The 21,028-nt window shown below is 43.1% G+C and overlaps 1 protein-coding gene across 2 annotated transcripts in view; it reads left to right on the top strand.

Moving 5' to 3' along the window:
* The first annotated feature begins 646 nt into the window (after nucleotides 1–646).
* The window catches only part of cux1b (cut-like homeobox 1b), a 56,623-nt gene continuing 36,241 nt past the window's right edge, over nucleotides 647–21,028 (top strand). For both annotated transcript variants that reach the window (XM_070829304.1, XM_070829303.1), the window contains exons 1-2: nucleotides 647–718; nucleotides 18,661–18,771. In XM_070829304.1, the coding sequence (XP_070685405.1) occupies nucleotides 656–718; nucleotides 18,661–18,771 (174 nt within the window). In that variant the 5' untranslated portion in view covers nucleotides 647–655. The remainder of the gene's footprint in view (nucleotides 719–18,660; nucleotides 18,772–21,028) is intronic.

Raw genomic sequence — 21,028 nt, 5'->3', positions numbered from 1 at the left:
GTTAGGTGGAGTATGTGCATGTAAAAAAAAAAATCACTTCTTAGGTTGACAAATTGACTTTTTTGTTGATTATTAGATGTTGGTGTAAATCCTTGCTCCTTGCTCAGAGGAAACATTGGTCCAAAATGCTCCCCTGGTGAGACATGTATGTATGTATGTGTGTATATATATATATATATATATATATATATAAACACACACAGACACTCTCTTTTGTATATGTATACATATCATATATTATTTCTTTTCAGATATGGCTTCCAAGTAGCCTCCTGGCTCTATTTTTGTGTGATCTTTGCTCTCCATTATAGCAACACAACAATGACACAAACTACAACATCCAACAGGGACTCGTGTGTCGCTCACGATTTCATGTGAACTAGCGTTATGAAAAGAAGAGTAATTTAACGCCTGCTCGGTTATTTACCTGTAATATCTGAATTGTTGATAATAAAAAAAAAGCTATTTAAGCAATTATAATGGCGTTATTAAGGCAACACTGCTGAGCGCTGACTCCGCTCCGTGCTCCGGCCGGTAGCGGGCAGGGCGGTGGGGGTGATCCGGTCCGGGTGTTCCCGCCGGCCGGTCCTCTCCACTGAACTCCAACCCCCGCGCTCTCTATCAGCATCTCATTCCTGTCTCAATATGTCTCAAGATGGCGGCCAATGCAGGATCGATGTTTCAATATTGGAAGCGCTTTGACTTACAACAACTACAGGTCAGTCCAGCCTCTCTCTAAACCGTCTTCCCCCTCACTCGCCGCGGCCGTGTCGCCTCCGCCGGGCCGCTGTGTTTGGCGTTTTTTCCGCCGCCGTCTCGGAGGTGTTTGGGAAGAGAATTCAAGACCTCTTCCTCACATTGATGAAAGTGGCTCTCTCGCTGATCAGAAATTGATCCTCTTTGTTCAATTCAACATCGATCGGACACTGCAACTGGGCAAAGCCGGGGCGACGCCGCGGGGATGCGCCGAAATAAAACCAAAATCGGCGGGGCTTTAGCGGAAAGCTCTCGGTCCGCTACCTTTATTGCGTCTTCTTCAACTTTTACCGGAGCGAGTAGCCGTAGTTAGCCCGACGCTTTAGCCGCTGTAAGGTTGGATAATTTGGGGGAAAAATAAGTGCGACTCATTATACGGTGGCGCTGTGGTGACACCAACCGTGGAGACGGGCAGCTCAGACACACAACAGCGCTCTGCTCCCGTGTGTGTTTTTACCGCTTTTATGTCATTTTGCTAAGTTTATTTGAAGGCGAGTGGAAACATTAGCAAGCTTATCGGCTAGCGGGTTTGAAGCAGTTTATATTGAAGTCGTCTCCGCGGTGGTGGTTGATCAACTCGGTCGTTGTTTTTTTTCTCTCTCTCGGTTTCTCCTGACGGCAATTATACACAGAGAGGGTTTTTTTTTTTTTTTTTTTTTTTTTTTTTACAGACATTGCCACGTCTGTGAAAGTGGACGGGACGGGACAGTGTGTGAGTGTGTGTGTTGACGCGATGCATTTGAATACATTGGTGGTAGAAATATGAAAGATCATGACCTTGTTGATTATAATGAACTCCAGAAATGCCCCCCCAGCCTCACGCACGGCGCTAATCCCGGCGTGCACGGAGGAGATCCATGGCACTGTGGAGGATATGAGGAAAATATTGGGCCTATTCAGTATGTGTGTGTGTATGTGTTTGTGTGTGTGTGTGTGAATATAGCCTGTGTATATTAGAGCGTGTTTGACCCATCACAAGACATGCAGACAATGGCACTGTTGTGTTTTTCCCGTGGCATTTAACGTGCATTGCTGAATTTCAAATCACAATTTATGAATATTAGTAGCCCAGTCGCCGTCGTCATTAACATACGATTGCATTATGTAGGCTAGCCCAATTGTTCATACATTATTTTGTGAATTGCACAGGCTTGGGATTTAAACTTTTATTTAGGTCATGATGCCCCTGTGACTGGGTAGACAAAAGGACAGTGAACAAGTCTTCCCAGCGGGCTTTGTGTCGCACTTATGCCACATCATCAAGGCTTCACTTCTCCTATTTATTTGATCCTGTTTGGGCCTCCTACTCGTGCCCCCTTGTTCATGCATTATGTAAAAAATTTGAGACTGCTTTCTCTTTTCTTTTCCTCACTATCTATCTCCCACCCCCTTCCTGCCTGCCTGCCCCCCCCCCCCCCTCTCAATCTTCCTCTCCCCTCACCTCCCCCCTCCTCTTCTTTCTGATTTTTTTTTTTCCTCGCTCTTCCCTGGCCCTTCACCCTGCTTTCACCCATTTCACCCTGTTAGGACTGGTCTGTGTGTGTGTGTGAATTTGTCTGAGATCAGTCTTTTTCGTAGATTGACTGCCAGCACGGACAGTGAAGGCACTGCCAGCAGCCAGGACATGAAAAATGCATCGCATAAGTTTGTGATAAGGCCCTGGGTAATTATGGCAAAGGCCCCTATCACAAGCGATTAGTCAGGACAGTGAATCTGAGCGTGTGCAAAAAGCCTGGCGGTTGGCAGGCCTGTCTGCAGGATAGGAATCAGTCTGTGCTCGTGTGCTGGCGTGCATGTGTGTGTGTATATGTGTGCGTGTGCAGAACTGCTCAGAACATTCACTGTCTATTATTGATGACATCTTATTTACTCTCCCTCCCACTGAGAGGCTCCTAGAGGAAAGCCTTCAGAGAACAACCTTTTTTTTTTTTTCTTATCTAGTTTCTGAGGATAACGTGGAGTTAGTATGATATGATCATGGTCTACACAAGGCCTTGTCAGCCAATTGCCTTCTCATTTGCTTCTTCCTTGTGATCGGACGGACAGTGCGTACTTAGATTCACGGTCTGTGCGAGAGACACCAGCAAAGGAATGTTTTCTCTTTTTTTTGTTTCTTTTGATGATGAAAATCCAACCCAACCTAGATGTCAGTAGCTTTAAGCCATCATAGCGTCTATTCCTCAGGCTCCAACTGCTGATGTTCATTAAAATCCTATTTGATCAGTGTGTCCCATTCCCTGTGTGAGAACCTAGCTAGGTGGTTGTTACAGGACAGAGAGTGCTTTGAAACGGCACAGCGAGCTGTTAACTTGTCTTTTCTGTATGCTTTTTTTTTCCCCATCTGCCCCCCCCCTCGCCTCCCCACCACTACAAACACAAATGGGTGCAACAGTGATGCTTTTAGCAAGGTCTCGCACACTTGCAAAATGGATCAGTGATTCAGAGATGATGGCAGGGTGACAGTGAATTACAGATGGAGGAGGTTTTAACGTCTGTAATCCCTGTCCGTCCATTACAGAGTTGAGTTTCTTTAGAGGGGATCATCACTCTTCTCTCCTGTTGTTTTTTCTTTTTTCCTTTTTTTTTTTTGACCCAGCCAAGCAGTTTGCTGGAACATTGTGTTTCTACTTGAGAGCGACGTGAGATTGCGCTTCATTACAGGCGAGCCTTAATAAGATATGAGTAAATAGCTGAGCCTAAACCTATACTTTATATTTTCTGTGTAAGCTCGGAAAATTGGGAACAGACCTTTCCATTATACACAATTCCCAATTTAGGCCTAATAGCCTGCATCTCACCTCATAACATTTCCTGGAACAAAGCACCCTAGAGCCATTTTGAAAAATAGTTCACTATGTTAGCGTACAGCTAAATAGTGACTTGGATGAAAACCGATCTAGCGCTCGTTCTTATTCACCACCTCCTAATGGGTAAATTTAGGAAAAGGGTTTTGTAAGCTGATCCCAGAGCTGTGGTCAGTGGCAACCTGAGTGGTTTAAATCTCTCAGCGACTGGCCCGCTGTTGTCTGTAGGAGTTTTAGTGTTAATTTATGAGCTGGTTGTCTGAACTCACTGGTGGGATATTTTTACCCCTCTGTTGCTGCACAGGCTGGGGGAGCATAGAGGAAGGGGCATCACGTCATGCTTTTACTGTAGCCAACCGCTTCTCTGCCCAGTGACAAAACCTGGCATTGGGACTGAGGTTTCACTGTGTGTTGGTGGGTGGTGAGCGACTAAGCATGAGTCAGAGAGAGGGACGAGTGCATGTCAGGTCTTTGGTCTGCCCTCGGTCTGCTTTGGGCAGGACTATGTCATCCCACTTTCTACGAGGTTATAGACTATTCCTGCCAACGTTGCACTGCATACGGCTGAGAAGAATGTACAGCTCTTAGGAAACTGAAAAAAAACCTTCTCCTCATCTACCTTATCAGTGGCTAATTCTCAACGGAGGCCCATACTCCCCAACTCCTCAGTGATTTATTGTACGTCACACTTGGGTTCAGTTTCTTCACCCTCCCTCCACTTTCAGGAGAGTCCGCACTAGATTTTCACCCAAAAACATAAAATATATTCTACTCTGTGGTAATTGATACCAGAGTATTTAACTAAACAATTTTACCTCGCACGGTGAAAATCTTTTTGACCAATGTCGTCTGATGTCTGAACAAAAGACAAAAAGCACTTAACTGAAGTCTAAAAATAGGGGTAACCAAACAGATGGAGTCAGCGGCTCTTAATGCAGGCTTTATGCAAACGTGTATGCCAAACAGACATGTTTGCTTGTAAAATTTGGAGGTGTTGAAGTCTCTGCTTGCTATTAAAAATATCTTGTATATCTGTTTTTATTTTTCACAAATTGAAGTTCTAGATTAAGCAATATTAAAACATTTAATGTGGCTGCATTTCACTGAAACCGCCTGCTGTTAAGATGGTCTAAAAGTTAATATAACGTGCAAATATTGTGATACAAGATAACAATAAAATGTTGTTCCCTCTTGTACAGAGCAGAAATCTCTAATAATAATCCCGGTCATGATACTTACGAAGTTATCATTCAATTACCGTGAATGCTAATTTTCTGCTCCCAAGAAAACAGTTTTTTAAAATTTCATTCATAAAATGAAAATATGCTACAACATATGAGAGATGGCTAAAAACAGGGCCAACTGACATCACAAAGAAAGTGTTTTTTGTTGCAGACCTTTATGTCTTCTTACACTTTGAAAATAATCATCACAACTTGTTTCACAAAAGACTCATTGAAAGCAGTTCAGATTTACGTGGCAGTGTTTCTCCACAGGCCAACTGTGGACATCCTGATATATTAGAGGGGCCTACAGCCCATGTGACAGGTCTGTATCTGGCTTCTGTTAAAACATATATATATATATATATATGTGTGTATATATATCACCTCTCACCTAACTTTTTACCAACTTTCCTGCACACAAACATCCTGAGACTCAGACTTTCAGTTTCAGTTAAATTAATCCCTGTGAAGAAGTCATGAAAATGGAAATAAAAATGGATTTCAGGGGGTGAACAGCCAATATTAAAAAAAAAAAAAAAAGTACTTTATGTCTTGGTATGCTCAATAAACATCTAAATAAAATCATTAATTTGTTCCCAATGCTGTTGGTGCTCCTCACAAGCTTTGCTTTACCTTTAATAAGTTGAACCCTCGTCTCAATGCAGCTCTTAAGATGTTGTTGTAATGTGCATTGAAATGTCACAGAAATTCATCCCCTCAAAAAAAATCTTACTACTTCAAATTTCCCACCACATTAAACTAAAACACTTGAATGTTACTACACAGGCAAAACTTCCACCCAACAACCAGCAAAGGGAGCACAGGGGGCAGTTTCCAGAGACCTATTTTCAAGTGGCCGGCATTATTTACAGACCCACTTGGAGTCTCTCTCACCTACAGCATCATAGAGTTTCACCGTATCTCATGACAGAAGCATCCATTATTCTGCTGCTCTGTATTCCAGCAGAGAGAGCCTGGGCTTCACTGACTGGACACTTCTCTTTAGGCTCACTGTGGTATACACTGGCTGTATCCACTTGTAAGTTTGGGGATGATACCCCTTTTATTTAAAAATCAAGCATACACTTGAAATGGTGCCTCCAAGGCCGAAGTAATCTTGTAAGGTCTATTGTTCATCTGGTAAAAGTAAGCCTACGGTTTTCAGTACACAAAAATCTTACATTCCCAAGGGGGAAAAATGTCTTCTCTCGTCCATAGTTGAGTGGTGAAGTGAGAACGCACACAAGGCGAGGTGCACAGCAGCAGTGGGCAGTTTCATAGTGCAACAAAACAATCCAGTCACACACTCTTCTCTTAGTTCTTTGTCTTTTTACTTGTCTACCACATGGTTTCAACCATCTCACCTTCAGCAAGATGATCTAATTAAAAATGGTAGCTTTTTATTAAATGGACAGTATATATATATATATATAGATAGATAGATATATTATATAGGATTTCAGAGCTATGTGACCTACAAATAAACCCTTTTTAATAATTCATTCAAAATATGTGTTGCATAGTGCAGTAAACGATTATTTTAGAGCCTTAACAGAAGATGATTTTTTTTATTAACGAGCCAATGATTATTCTCTTAATTAAGCATATGATTGTTTGGTCTATAAAATGTCAGAAAATAGTGAAAAATGCCTGTCAGTTTCCTAAAGCCCTGGATGATATCCTCAGATTGCTTTTTTTGTCCAACTAACAGCTACAAACCAGAAGCTATTCAGTTTACAATGATATTTAAATGCAAAAATCCTCCAATCTGAGGAGCTGGAAGCAGTATACTTTTTTGTTTGTTTTTACAAGAAAAATGGTTAATCAGTTGTCAAAATAGTTTCTGGTTAATCTTCTATCACTTGTCACTTTTTTTTTTTTTTTTTAGAAAAACATCGTTCTTTCCTGTATTTTCCACTCCAGTCATTTTACTCTATACGTGCAGTACATGAGGATTAGAGTTGGGCGAGGAAACCTAAGAAATGTGTGGTGGGAATAACTTTTGAATAATGACAACTTTGGTGAAAAATTGACTTAAAGCAGCCGAGGAAATCTGAGCCTTTAAAAACCATTTGATTGGTTGTTAGGGTGCAGATTTCTGATGACCCAGCAAGCCGAGTCTGGATGAGATTTGCAGTATTTTAGAGGAGTTAAACAAGATGTTAACATGGAAATATAAACAGAGGCAATGGACCAGAAAACGAAAAGGAGTCCCATTTCCACAAGGTACCACAATGTGATAATTTAGACCAACTGCAGACGGTCACACACTGGGGGCCAGTGTTTGAAACATTTTTGACAAGTTTGGCTGAGCGCACTGCTGAGTTTGAAGCTAATGCAGCGCTTCATTTTGTTCAACAAACGTGTCCCTCTGAATAAGCCTGCTGAAAATTTATTCCTGCAGCAAACACTCTGTGGCCTTCAGCGTCTGGTGAAGCCAAGCTTATTGGTGAACCACTTGCCCTACCTAATTTTAGTGTTGTTTATCTCGCTGTTATCAAGGAGTCTGGGCTAAATAAGGCCTGAGGATCCTTATGTGCAGACCTCATCTCATGTCAACCCATGACTCCAGTATCAGTGTCCTGTTAGATCATTGACCACAGGTATTGAATTCTAATAGGCCTATTGGCGTGTCCTAATGGTCCAAGTATTGAATTATGATATTGGCATGGGCTGATGGCCTCAGGATTGAATTATGATATTGGTGTGCTACAGGCTAATGCTTCTTAGTATTGAATTATGATATTGGTGCACTTTAATGGTGTAGGGATTGAATTATGATATGAATTGCTATCTGCTAATAGCTCACACTGTGTGATTTTCAATGTCAATCATGGCCTCAGTTGCTAGATCCATAGCCGGTCTTCAGGCTCAGCCCATCAGTCACATCAGATGGGAACAGCCTTCAACCTTTAGCCTCAGCTCTCTCTCCAGTTTCCTGTGACTCCCTCAAACTTTCACATCATCCTACTATTACTCAGTACACTGTGTGATCTAAAATTACTTAAAAGTCTGACTCCCGTTATAAAGTTAAGCAGGTATCGTCACAGCTATAAGATGATGTGAGGTGTGATGGTTTAATGTGTGTGGAACTGGCATTTTCTCACACCACCTTGTGTTATAAGGAGCCTAATGTTAAAGTAATGGAATCATAATAGCCCCTGAATCTGAGCTAATTTCATTTCTGTAAGTGTCCACACCTTTGCAGTGTTTATGTTGAGCTCATTCCCATTTTGGTAGTTTAAAAGCAACCAGAGCTGTGATGGTCCTGCTGCCAGCTCACAGAGTAAATGGACGGCCTGCTTCTGTGTCAGCCCTCTAAAAATAACACAGACTGCTGGCTGGGCTCAGCAGAAAACTACCACCGATTATGATGATTCAACTACCCTGTATTCACAGGTGCGTGTATGTATGTGTGAGTGAGTGTGTGTGTGTGTTCATTGGGGGTGGGTTATACTTAACAAATTGTTCTTTGCATTCAGTATGGTCTAGTTTTCTGTTGTAGGCTGGCGAACTTTCAGCATACAAACTTACAAACTGTTGAGGAACAGCACACACTGACTGCTCGTGTGTATTTTCAGTTTTTAAGGTATAATCATTGAGGGAGAGGACGGCTGTTTTTAAGTGTAGTGAAGCAAAATCATTTATATACTTAATTTAGATTGTAGAGGGATTCAGATGAAGTAGTGTAGACTACGAGCACCCTGCTATTATTACCTCACACGCTTGGCCTAATGGAGGTTTAATTAAGGTTTGACTGGTCCATGGCTTTGTCTACCAAAACATTGGAAATTCTATACAAATGATGCACAGTCCTGTATCTGTTAAATTCGTTGGACGTCCTCAGACGGTACCTTAACCTCTCCCTGACATTTGACCTGAGCAGCTGTCAGGCTGGAGTCTGGGTTCAGAGGTGTCCTGACCCTGCAGACCTCAGTATGACCTGGGCTGTCTGACTGGCCTAACCTTGAGAGCCAACAGATGATGACTTTACCATCTGTCTTGCCTTTAACAGGTCTAGCCTCCTCGAACTTGAACTTGTTTGGACGTGTAAAGAAGAAGCTATTTTCTCATGTCTTTTCTCAAGGGAGAAAAAATCGTCTCACAATTAGCGCTGGCTGTTTTCCTGTGTTCGTGTATTTTGTTTTTAAAAGGATGAATTTCAAAATGAAGTCTTTTATGTATTTGTGAAAAACTTTAGTTGCTGCTTGAGTTGGAGGACTCTTCTGTATGTCCCAATTTAAAAAGCATTTAACTGGATGTACAATGCTAAGCTCTCTAGCCTGCCGTCTCATTTTTTAAAAGTGAGAGTCGTCCTCTTGTGGAAGGGGGAAGGGGGAAGGGACTGTGTGTTTAGTAGACACAGGCTCATCCGCTGACTGCTGTCTGACCCTGAGTTCAGCGGTATGGTTATTAATAGGCCCAGAGGCCTCAACTTCCAGGAGGCCTCTGATCAGCTCCAGATGTGGAATGAGAGAGGACAATTCTGCGTTAGCCTATCCATGTTTCACATGAACAAGAAAGTAGGGAGATAGGCATTTGGTGAGACTGATAAAGAGTGAGGGAGGTAGGAAGGGAGGGACAGGAGACCTTTCCACAGCAGGAGTGTGTTTTGTGAGTCTTTGTTTTCACGTGTGTGTGTGTTTTTTTTCGTTTATTACACTCTCTGCCCTCAGACCAAAGACTATAAAAATGTATGGCATCACCATGGTGACCATAATAACTACCTATAAAACAGCGTGTAAACTGTGAAATAAGACAAACAGACCAGAACAGCCCTGACTGGCTGGCTTGCTGACTGAATGGCTGCCTTCCGCCATAAAACTATTTGAGAGCCAGACTGAAGGAATGCCTTGGAGGCTGCTGTGGCTGTCACGACACATGAAAGGATTAGGCTCTGTGTTTTATCTCCTCTTTATCTGATGGTAATGGATAAGCTGAGTGTAGCCTATCATCTGACGCTTGGGCTGGGGGTTTGATGTTTTAGTAGGGTGACGGTTTGTTGAGTTGACCGCTTTGGTCTATTGATTGCTGTTTGATGGTTTTGATATGTAGGCTGTGTGGAACAGGTCAAGTCTTTTATGCAGTGAAGGCTCCAAATAGCTTTTAGCTGTCCTTCACTCCCCCCATTACTCTAGTGGTTCGTTTGATGTTTGGATCAATCAATAGAAAAAGCCTGAGCTCTTACACATGCTCCATCCTACTTCCCACTGAGCTCAGTTCCTCTTCCTTCATTGTGCAGGCTGTATGTTACATTCTCACAACACAGAATAAATGATATAATTACAACCCATTACGTAGCCTAATGCAAGCTAATTATTCTGTCATTACTGTAAGGATTAGCTACGCTTATTCTCTCTTTCTCACTGTGTTTCTCTGCATTTTCCTCTCAAAAGTCGTGCAAGCAGAGCAGAAAACTCTTACTCATAAAGGCTGAGTCAGACATAGCCCCAGGACATGCTCTGTTGACGTTGATCGTATAGACCATCAGTGTCAAACTCTGTCAGAAGGCTAGGCCGTGCTTGAAAATACTGACGGCATGAGCTGGACACATTAAAGAGTCTAGATATATCTAACCTAATGGGACATTTTGATATATGCTTTTGATTTATGTGTAGAAGTCAACATGCTGCTTTTATAGGCTGTGGCACAACTCCCGCTGATGTGTCATCATCAGGCGTCTTGAAAATTACTGGATACAACAGATAGACATGGCTAAATTAAAATGCGGAAAAGGGCATCATGCAGTGCAGGGATTTAATGTACCAGAGGCACATGAGGGTGATGCAGACCTTGTTCACTGTCCTATGCCAATAGCATGAAGCTGCTTGTGGGCCTTAAATGGAAATCTAAGTGAATTACAACAAATCGAATAGGCTAACAACTTGCGAACAGATCAGATCTTAACTACATTAGCGCAACTTTAGACACTGCTCCATTATCAAGGGTCTTAAACTTTCTGGCCCAAAAAGACTAGCCCAGATACAAGTATATGATGATAAGTAGATAGGACATTACAACATTGCTAGCCTACACCTGTGACCCTGTCATTATCCACTGATTGTTACTGGCATGTACATTTGATGTCTCATAATAGCACCAATGTCAGTTGTTGCCAGAGTCCTTGGGACCCAGGCTTGTATGTGTGCTTCAGGGCTTGGAGAGCCCCACTCTTCTCCCAGACTTGATTAATCCCTATCGCCCCTCTCCATGATCACAGTTTCCATTTTTTAGTCCATATCTGTGTACTCATCCCCTTCCCAATCTCCTCTCACTGGCACAGAATGGCTTCCTGGCAGAATGGAGGCATTAATTCAGGGATGAGAGGTGTGATACTCTCTCTCTCTCTCTCTCTCTCTCTCTCTCTCTCTCTCTCTCTCTCTCTCTCAAAAATATATATACACACACACACACACACACACACACACATATATATATATATATATATATATATATATATATATATATATATATATATATATATATATATTTGGGCTCTTTCTCTATCTCTGCTCTGTTTGTAATGCGTGGCCTTTATCGTAGCTGAAACAGCTCACTACCCTCTGATCCTATCTCAGATCTCAATATCCTAGCCGTTCCACCCTGTAAACGCAGGGATGAAAAATCTTGCCCTTTCACCAATGCATTACACCCTAGCATATCGCCATACCCCTCTCCTCCCATTGCACCCTCCACACCACTCACCCTTTGTGACACAGGCCTCCAGCTAAATTCGAACTCTGCAAAATGAGACCAAGTGAGCTACACTTCCTCCATGCCAGAAACCATCTTAGTCTCATTATATTTGTAGTTAGGCTTAGGCCTGGCCTCTGAAACCCCTTGTCAGACAATAGGTCGAGCAAAATAATGACTAGCTCTCAGTAAGCTTCAGGAGAGTTAAGGCTTGGATGTTGGGGAGATAAAACAACAACCAGTCTCTCAGCAGAGAAACATGGATCAATACAAACGAGGCTGCGGTGTAAAAAGGCTGTTTTTGATCCAGGCTTGCGTCAGCGTCAGTGAGGTGAGTCTTGACAGCTCCTGTGCTGTTGGTAGATATGGATCTGTGTTCAAAAAAAGGAGCAAAACGCTCAGGGACCACAAGCGTCTTGTTAGACTGTGGAGAGTGGTAGGCTGACCCCCGCCCCCAACCGTTCTGCACACAAACACAGATCCACACACATTTGCACAAACACACGCGCACACACACACACACACACACACACATTCACACATACAAGTGTTTAGGCCTCAGTTGTCACGGTGAAACTATTGTTTTAGCTTGCGGTTAAGAAAACTTTGCGGCTTCGACTCCAGTGGGTGAGAGGAAAAGCAAAATACGAAGATTCAGGAGGATATGACTTGTGTCTTCAAACCCTGCGTGGTTTGTGAAAGCAGCGTCTGCTGGCACATTTAAAGTTTTGCACCCTGCTATGTCAAAGGTAGGAAGGCAGACAGGCAGCCAGGATTGTAGTCTCTTATCTGTGCTGCTGTTGTGCTGTGTTTTGAGGGGGCGTTCCTGTGATCTGTGATCATGTACCGTGTCGTTGTAGCAAGCGTGGCTGTCGCTCCTGACTGAGCCGCCACCCCACGACTCCACCCCCACACAGTAGGTTTGGCATACAGAACAGTCAGCCGCATAGGAGGTGGAAAGCTGCGATGGGGAGATGGAGGGGGAGCTTCATAGGTAGGCCTCGTAGATTTCAGATAAGACATCTTTCCAGACGCCTTTACTGTTTACTATCATAACCACATAACAGCCTCAGACATGTCAGAGATAAAAGGAAACATTACTGAGTGCACTGGCGGGACAGAAAACTTCATCTCTTAAACCTTTGTGTCATGTTGCCAAGTACAGCGGCTGCAAAAGGCTTCACACTTCGTAATGCACACAGAAATGTTTTATTTTGAAATATTAGCCTCTTCTCTAATGTGACTAATATTGTGTTAGTATTACCGCGAAGAAGTAAATGTATTTTTCTCTGTCTGTGTCTACGCCTGGCTTGAATTCAAGAGTGGTACTCCATTAGATTAATGTGTAAAACATACACCGAATGTGGAGCAGTTAACCTACTCTGTGTTTGGACTAAACGAGTAGTGGCAGACTACTTGGCATGTGTGACTGCAGACTAGGTGTAAACAAAGTGTTTCTAGCAGTTACAGTCCCAATTATTCTACAGAGGATGAGATCTGAAGCAAATCCCTGTGTGGTGTGCTCTCCTCTGTGTGCACTCCTGGTCACCGTGGCAGCACAGACGGCAGCTGCAGATTGACTTCATACTGTGTACATAACAATAACTTTGTTGTCATTCCACTAGCCTATCTGTCTCGGCATCGTCGGAGCGTGAGGGTATAAGGAATTCCATGAAGTTTTGATACCTCAATTAAAGTGCGTCTGTCTCCTGTTATCTCATTTAGTCTGTAGTCGATATGATTGGCATAATCAGACATGCCTGATTGGTGCCTCCCATTTAATTAATCAGTCTCACTGTATCATCACCTGTGGCTCATTAGAGTAATTAGAGCGAATTAGTCAGATAGAAGGCCTCTCTCTGCCTGCAGACGAGTGGAAGGAATTTCATTAGGAGAGATGAACACACACACATACACCTTGGGTCCGATGGCCAGTGGTAATAGGATTTGTTTACCGTGACTGTTATCTGTGATTAGTATTATTACCACAGTGGTAGGATGGAGAGATACTCATTTTCTTTTGGCCCAGACTCCCTTCTTAGCTGCAAACATGGCTTTCCATGCCAAATTTCGCTGGGTGAACATGTTAGCAGACTTCCTCTTTTGAAACGGAGTTCAAAAGAATGTGGAAAGACTGGGCTCCCCAAGTTACTGCAGCGGCCTGTCTGTGCATTCATGTGAGAGCACACGCGTGTGTGGAGCAGTGTGCGGGAGGCTTCTTGGCCAAGTCGGTGTTGAAGTCTCTCTAGGGAGTGTTGGCAATCTGTTCCAATCGTCTTTACAGCTGACCAGACGACCAAATGAACCAGGACAGGGACTGCTGCTGTGGGCCAGTCCAGCCAAGCCAAGCAGGGCTGTTACAGCAATCACACAGACATTACAGCCCACTTAATGCTCCCCTGCACACACCATATTCCATCGTCTGCTAAACTAGACAGTGCAGTCCTAACCAGCCGTAGCCAGATTTAAAAATAGCTATGGAGTTAATGTGAATGGTTAAATGAATTAATTCACCAGTAAATTAAACTGTTTTCAGACTTGAAAAGTTAGACATTTCAAAGTCAGTCCAAGGAGAGCCGGAGAGCGTTGACCCTAGAGACTGAGCCTGAAGGCCCAAGCAGAGTACACAAGTTTCTCATGCATGTTGTTTGGTGCTCTGTGGTGCACTGCAGGCGCTACATTGAAGCATCAACACAAGCGCAACTATTTCCACTTTGCCAGCACAATTAATTATATTTCTTGTCACTAAATTAGTCATGTATTGTGAAATATAGACTCCATTCATTTGCATGTTTTTTGGATTTTTTTGTTAATTAGAGTTTCTTCATTCATGTCTGGGCTCCTTGTCAGACATGTTAATTTGGAAGGTTTATCAAACTAGCACGATATCAATCGTTGATGTCGAACATGATAGACAGAAAATCCCTGCGGTATGCCAGATGGCAGAGCCCCCGTAGAGCAGCCTTGCCCAAAGTTTGGAGCTTGTCAAAGTCAACAAAATAGCTGAATTGACTTGCTGTTAGTGGATGCTTCATAATAAATTCCTAATAAACCCTACAGTAAATGAGTCTTTGTTGAAAGTTTTGTTGCACCATAGCTTTGATATGTCTGTCTACCTCATTAGGCATGTATTGACAGATATTATTTAGTTCTGCTCTGAAACAGGCCACGTCTGCACTCCTGACCTGTTTGAAACAGGCAAAGGCTCTGCCCAGTCTGCTCACAGTGACGCCGTTCACTGTCATGACATTAGATGGATAGTGACAGATGCCACCATTCCAGTTATTATAAACATGAAATGGTCTTCATCTTTCTATTTAGCTATCTATTAATCTAGCTTCCTGCTATCTTTAGTCACGGCAGTAATATAAACTGCTATGTGGGGTGTTAGCAAGGATCGGGTAGCCGGACCAATTGGGCACTGACAGTCGTTGCTGCAAAGAATTCAAACAGATCATCCATAATACTAATACTGGTTTTAATCGTGGGCTCTGCAACTGTATGCCCGTAATACATACGAGAATGTTACCTTGTGAGGACGCTGCATCTGTTGGTCCTAAGTAAATGTTTGAAACAAAGTTTCAGAGGGGATGTAGAAAGTCAGTTTGACACCATAAGTACACATTTGGTCATTGGAAAAAAAGTTGCTTAGGGAAAAGCCTGTGTCAAACACTTTGCAAGCTCAAAATTGTTTTTCTAAACTGAAAAAAGTGTAAAAATATTTCTTTAAAACAAACCGATATTTGCACCAGTGTGTTTTTATAGTTGAAACAAAGAACAAAAGTTTAAAGAGAAAAAGGACACCTCTCATCTTTTTTTAAGCTTAAGTCTGCACCTTTTGCAACATGTACACTGACCACAGTTCAGTCCACTTTTATTTAGCCATGATGCCTCGTTTTACAAAAACAACATTCAGCAGAGAAAATACCCAAACATACCTATTCAGGATTTCACTTAACCTACTTGAATATGACTACGTATCATGTCTGTAATATGTTGCTTAAAATGGAAATAGTGTCAGTGTCCTAACGGTCAGTTAGATCTGATGTGTGCGAACAAGGGGCAGGCAGCAGGGATTGTGCACTTTTGGATGTTACGCTCCATCAGCAAGATGAGTGTAAAGTCTGCCCATGTCTGCTGATGTGGGCAGAGAGTTTGCTGCATAGCCAAAACCTGACTGGGTCTGAGGGTCCCTTTTTTTTTTTTTTTTTTTTTGCTTTTTTTCCTTTTTTTTTTTTTATAAACTGAGACCATGCCCATAATTACTTGCCCACTTGGCATTGAATCAATCCTCTTCCATGTGTGATGTGTTTATTTAGCTTAGCAGTGAGAATTTTTTTTGGAATGGGGATTTGGTAACACATTGGGATATGTGCAGGGTTTTGGACAGGGATTGGACAGAATCAAGGGCGTCAGGGATTGGCACATGACCTCCTAAGCAGGACCCTAGTGGTTATTTCAGTTTTGCTCAGAGACAGAGCTCATTAATCAATGTATATGAACAGTCTGGCTTATTGTGTTGAATTATTTTGACTTTTGGATACCTCTGTTTAGCTGGAAACAAGTGTACCTGAAGTTTGCATGAGCTCATTTGCATATCAAAGGGCATTCTGACAAGTTTAATAACGAAGATATTGTTTACGAGGTTATTTATTTCAACTCAATAAGCAACAATTTGAGCTGTGCATTTACTACCGTCATTAACAATGACCAGAAAAGCAATAGTGTATAATGAAATAGTGTTATCATATAGTGTGAAGGTTATGTCCTCACTTTTATGAACCCAGCAAGCAGAGATAGGAGTAAAACATATAAGTGCTAAATAAACAGTGCTTTAGAGGCAGTGGTAATTTTAGATGTAATGCAAACCAAACTTCATTTCACGTTATTATTCAAGTTGATGCACTTAATTGTGTCCTGAGGTACATAACACACACACACACACACACAGCTCATAATCAAAAACCTGTGCTCTGTAATAAGCCGTCCATGGTATTTCACTTCTGTAGTGATTTCGATCATGCACTCTCAGAGGCAGATTCTATATTTTCAAAATTAAGTCCTAGTGTTTAATACTTAGATGATTAACCGCATTATCTCTTTGCTTTTGGGATATACCTAAAATTGTCCTGGTTGCTGCGCACGCTTTCTGATTTCAGATCAGGCTTTAAAGGCAGAATGAATAGGATTTGTTGAATGTGGCTCAAAGTTGGCCACTCCTTCCCTTCAACACATCCTGTTCAGTGTGTGCTTACGATCTGGTGCCCGGTCGCTACGTTTTTACAGAGTACCGCCCTCACACCCTGTGTGCTGTTATTGGCTGGGCGCCACACCCACTGCCCCATTGAAGATTGACACCCAGAACCATCCCAAACGTGGCAAAATAAGAAAGTACAGGCAGCAGGAAGAGTCTCTGCAGATATAGACACCACCATACACTTCTAGTGGGTCAGAAGTGATGATCGTTGTACATTTTTTAGGAAAATCCTACTCCTTCTGCCTTTAAACTGAAGTGCTCCACCGAGTTATTAAATTTAAATGATTAAAGTGAGTCTTAAGGCCTAATAACATAAAGTGTGATTAATATCAGCCATCGACTACTATCTGTTACTATCTTGAACCAACAGGGCCTCATATTCTTGTTCCTGTAGCTAATCTTTACCAATATAATAATTACACCTCTGTTCATGAACTAGAGCATTCATTTTTTGACAATTAATTTAACATGATTAAAATTTATTAGGTTCCTCCTTTCATCAAGCGTTGCACAAGCTTCTGCGCACGCTCGAGTTCACTAACAGATAGTGCAGCTGCTCCATGGCCATGGGCAGACAGGCTGCTACATCAACTGCTCCACGGGCAGCGAGAGCAAGATGGCATGTAAGCAAGTGAGCAGTTTTTTTTCCTTTTTTTTTTTTCTTTTTTCAAGCGTCCTGTGCTTCTGCGTAGAATCCATTGCAGAGGACAGTCGACCAACATTTGTTATATTTTTTTAATGGTTTGTGGATAAATCGCGATCATGGCTGGTCAGGGAATTAAACTTAATGCTGATGGGGGAAAAAATCTCCTAATTAGTACTTGATCACACTATTTCTGTAGAGGGTTGTATTTTCTTGTCTGTGTTGGGGGTGTAGGCAATGTGGGGAGGTGGGCATGTGTGCGTGAGTGTGTTTTGGGACCTTGTCAGCAGACTGAGCCACAAGGGCCCCTGTGGTAATGTGTGTATTAAATGATTAGTGTGTTAGTTAGCATAACGGCCCTTCAGCAGCGTTTAATCACTCTCAGGGGTGGGCGGCCTCACAGGAGGTGGATGGGAGGGGGGGGCGAAAAGGGGAGAGAGGCGGAGTGAGGGGAGCAAAGAGAGATTTAAACTGAGGAGAAGCTATTGCTGGTTGAATGAGTGAGTGGATGATCTGTAGAGAGTACGGAAAAATGAGGGGGAAAAAAGGAGTGAGCGTGACAGAGGGCAAGAATCCAACAGAAACATAATCCAGCAACACTCACACACTCGGCAGAGAGAGATACAATCTTTACAAGGCCTGAACGTCTTGTTAATGTCAGCACTTGGCCCATCATCTGGAACAAGTCCCATAAATAGCTATTAATAACAATACAAAATGGATGTGGATAGAGGCGGGTCCTGCCGCAGCCTTGACAACACTGCTGTTGTTGATAATTGTGCTGTTGTCGTTGTTATGTGGGGAGGGGAGGCGTCGTCTGGTGCAGACAGTCAATAATTGTAGTGAACTGTGTGTGCAGTAGTAGTAGTAGTAGTCGTAGTAGTAGTCTATTGCTACAGAGGTTGTTATGTCCGACACCGTGGTGACTGATTGACTGACAGGCTGAATGGCTCAGATGTTGCTTGTGCTGGTAGCAGAGTGAACTACTGGTGGAGACGGGTTTTCCTTGGCGTGGCATCGGTGTTGTGGTTCTGTTCTCTGCCTCTGCTGCCGCAGTATACTGGCCAAGTTCAGCTGAGGCAAGCCGGGTAGTCTGCAGCATGCCAGATGGGTCAAGGAGTCTGCTGTCTAGTCGGAAAACAGCTCCTGTCTTTTTTTTTTTTAAATTCAGAATGATGACAATGATGCTGATTGTAATGACAGTAACAATAATGCCAAGCATGATTAAAATAGGCAGCTCTCTTCTCAGCAAATTAAAAAAGTTGTGTGTTTGCGTTGCAGAAAGAACTAGACGCCACCGCCACACAGCTTGCCAACAGACAGGACGAGAGTGAACAGTCCAGGAAGAAACTAATCGACCTGAGCCGCGAGTTCAAGAAGAACACACCAGAGGTGAGAAAATCCGATATTCACAGACACACACAACCACGCATATATCCCGCAATTCTTTTGACAATCATAGTTTGCCTCAGTGTTTCTCTTCGTCTCTTCTCCTCCTCATAAATGTAGCGGTGATTATTTACTAAGAAAGCAGGGGAGGAGTAGACGGCGCAGAGATGCGGGCTTGGCTCCCAAAAATAGTCTCTCCATTAGTTTCCCTGAAATCCTAAAGAGACAAAACAGAAAACCCCTCAGGAGTTTGTATTATCTGACCTAGTTTTTTATGCGTGCAGAAAGTGTGGTCTGTGAGTGTGTATGTGTGAGAGAGAGAGAGAGAGAGAGAGAGAGAGAGAGAGAAAGACAGAGAGAGAGAGAGAGAGAGAGAGCGCCAGAGCAGGAGGGAGAGAAAGAAAGAGTGTGACAACACTACTAAGTGGGATCAGGAGGGAATTCTGTCCTGTTCCTGTGTTCCCATCACTCCTCCTGGGAATATTTGTTTCATCTCTGTTACCAAGGCAACACATTTTAAACCACACAGCGAAAACAAAGTATTGTTGTGTTATTATTGGTAATGTCACCATGGTGAATTATTGATGGTAGTATGAATTATGTATGAATGGAGTAGACGGTGGATAGAAAATTGTCAACTCTCGGTGGAGTTGACAGTAGGCCTATTATAGTTACCACAGGATGAGGACTGCGACTATTGACTTCAGGTTGTAGCCCACCTGGTGTAGAGGAATATACACCAGAGGAAACTGTACCTGCATATAAAAGACACTAATTTCACTTTACCCTACACAGTCATCTCTAATCTCATTTCAAGCATAACCACATAACTAGAGAGACACACATACGCAGGCAGAGAGAGACATGCACACAAAGAAAACATGCAGAGGAGCAGAGGCGCACACACAAACACACGGAGGCAGATAGCCTAGATCACAGAACAGGACACACACATTCATCAGTGTAACAAGGCTGTGATTTAGGAAGGCTCCTCTGGCGTCTGTGTGGCCCCTGGCATCTCCCTGGTATGTGGAGGAGGAATCTGAGCCAGGCCAGACGAGCGACAGGATTCATTACAGGGCTGTAACAGGCTCAATAGGAATCGGCACTAAAACTCCCGGCGTTTGGATGTGTGTAAGCATCGAGGCTGCCTACCAAATAGGCTGCTTCATAAGGCGTGATGGCCCGCGCTTGATTAAAAATGCCCCGATCGTCTTGTGTGCGTTCGCGGAGCTGTGTTTTCTGTCTCTTGCGTGGCTGTGTGTGGTTGACCAGCCTATAGAGCGGGCTGTCAGCTCTCTGTGGTCTGCACCAGTCAGCGGAGATCACAGTCACATCAGATCAGACTGCATTAGGCTGAGCGGGAGTCCGTCTCTGATCCATTATTCAACAACCAGGAGACCGGCCCACGTTGACTGTGTCTAGTCTGCTGAGCTGTACTTGGCGTGAACTGCACTCATGGTCTGCATAATAACACACATACACACACACACACACAGGCAGGCTTTTGTAGCATTTTGAAAGTAGTGCAAAGAAATGCAGCGTGAAAACAAAGTTTTCATAATTCATTAGGACTGACACACTGTTAAATTTTTTTTTTGAGACTACATCTCACTGTGCTTCCTAAGTTGCCTGAATTATTCATCCAGTTCTTAATTTCCTTTTAGTTAGTCAAGTCTCCTCTACCACACTGTTATAAAGGCAAGGGTGGGAATGGTTGTAAAATGTCCCAAAGATTGCTAGCCAGAGGCACTGGTAGTAAAACAACTTTGTGTGTGCTTGTGTGTGTGTGTGTGCACGCATGCACATACACACGTTTGTGTTTAGCTGCAGGGCAGACAGACAGCGAATGGGAGTTCCATACTCCCTGGAGGATTCCTCGGGCTGGCCTGTCTGCTGTCTGCCGGCAGCTCACACACCAGCCATCCATCTCCTGCTGCCTGGCCCCCTCCACTCCCCTTACTACACACACACACACACAGATTGACCATGGTGTCTGTGTGCATTGTTATGTTATATGGTCATAAATCTTGAGAAGTGGAGGGGGCAGGGAGGGGAGCACCCGAGAGTGGACCAAAGGGGTTCAGAGCTCGGGTCTCCTGCAAAAGCAGCGGCTTGCCTCTGCATGTTATTTGAATGTGTTTGTTTTTTGGGTGCAGTGTATGTTCTGTGAGTGTGAGTGTGTGTGTGTGCGCACACAAGCTTATCAAGCTGCAGTGTTTTGTCGCCCCCAAAACCTGGACTATGAAAATGCAAGATG

The sequence above is a fragment of the Pempheris klunzingeri genome, chromosome 4 (assembly GCF_042242105.1).
Source record: "Pempheris klunzingeri isolate RE-2024b chromosome 4, fPemKlu1.hap1, whole genome shotgun sequence".
NCBI lineage: Eukaryota > Metazoa > Chordata > Actinopteri > Acropomatiformes > Pempheridae > Pempheris > Pempheris klunzingeri.
Note: the sequence above shows the minus strand (reverse complement) of the source record. Positions and strands in the feature narration are given on the sequence as shown.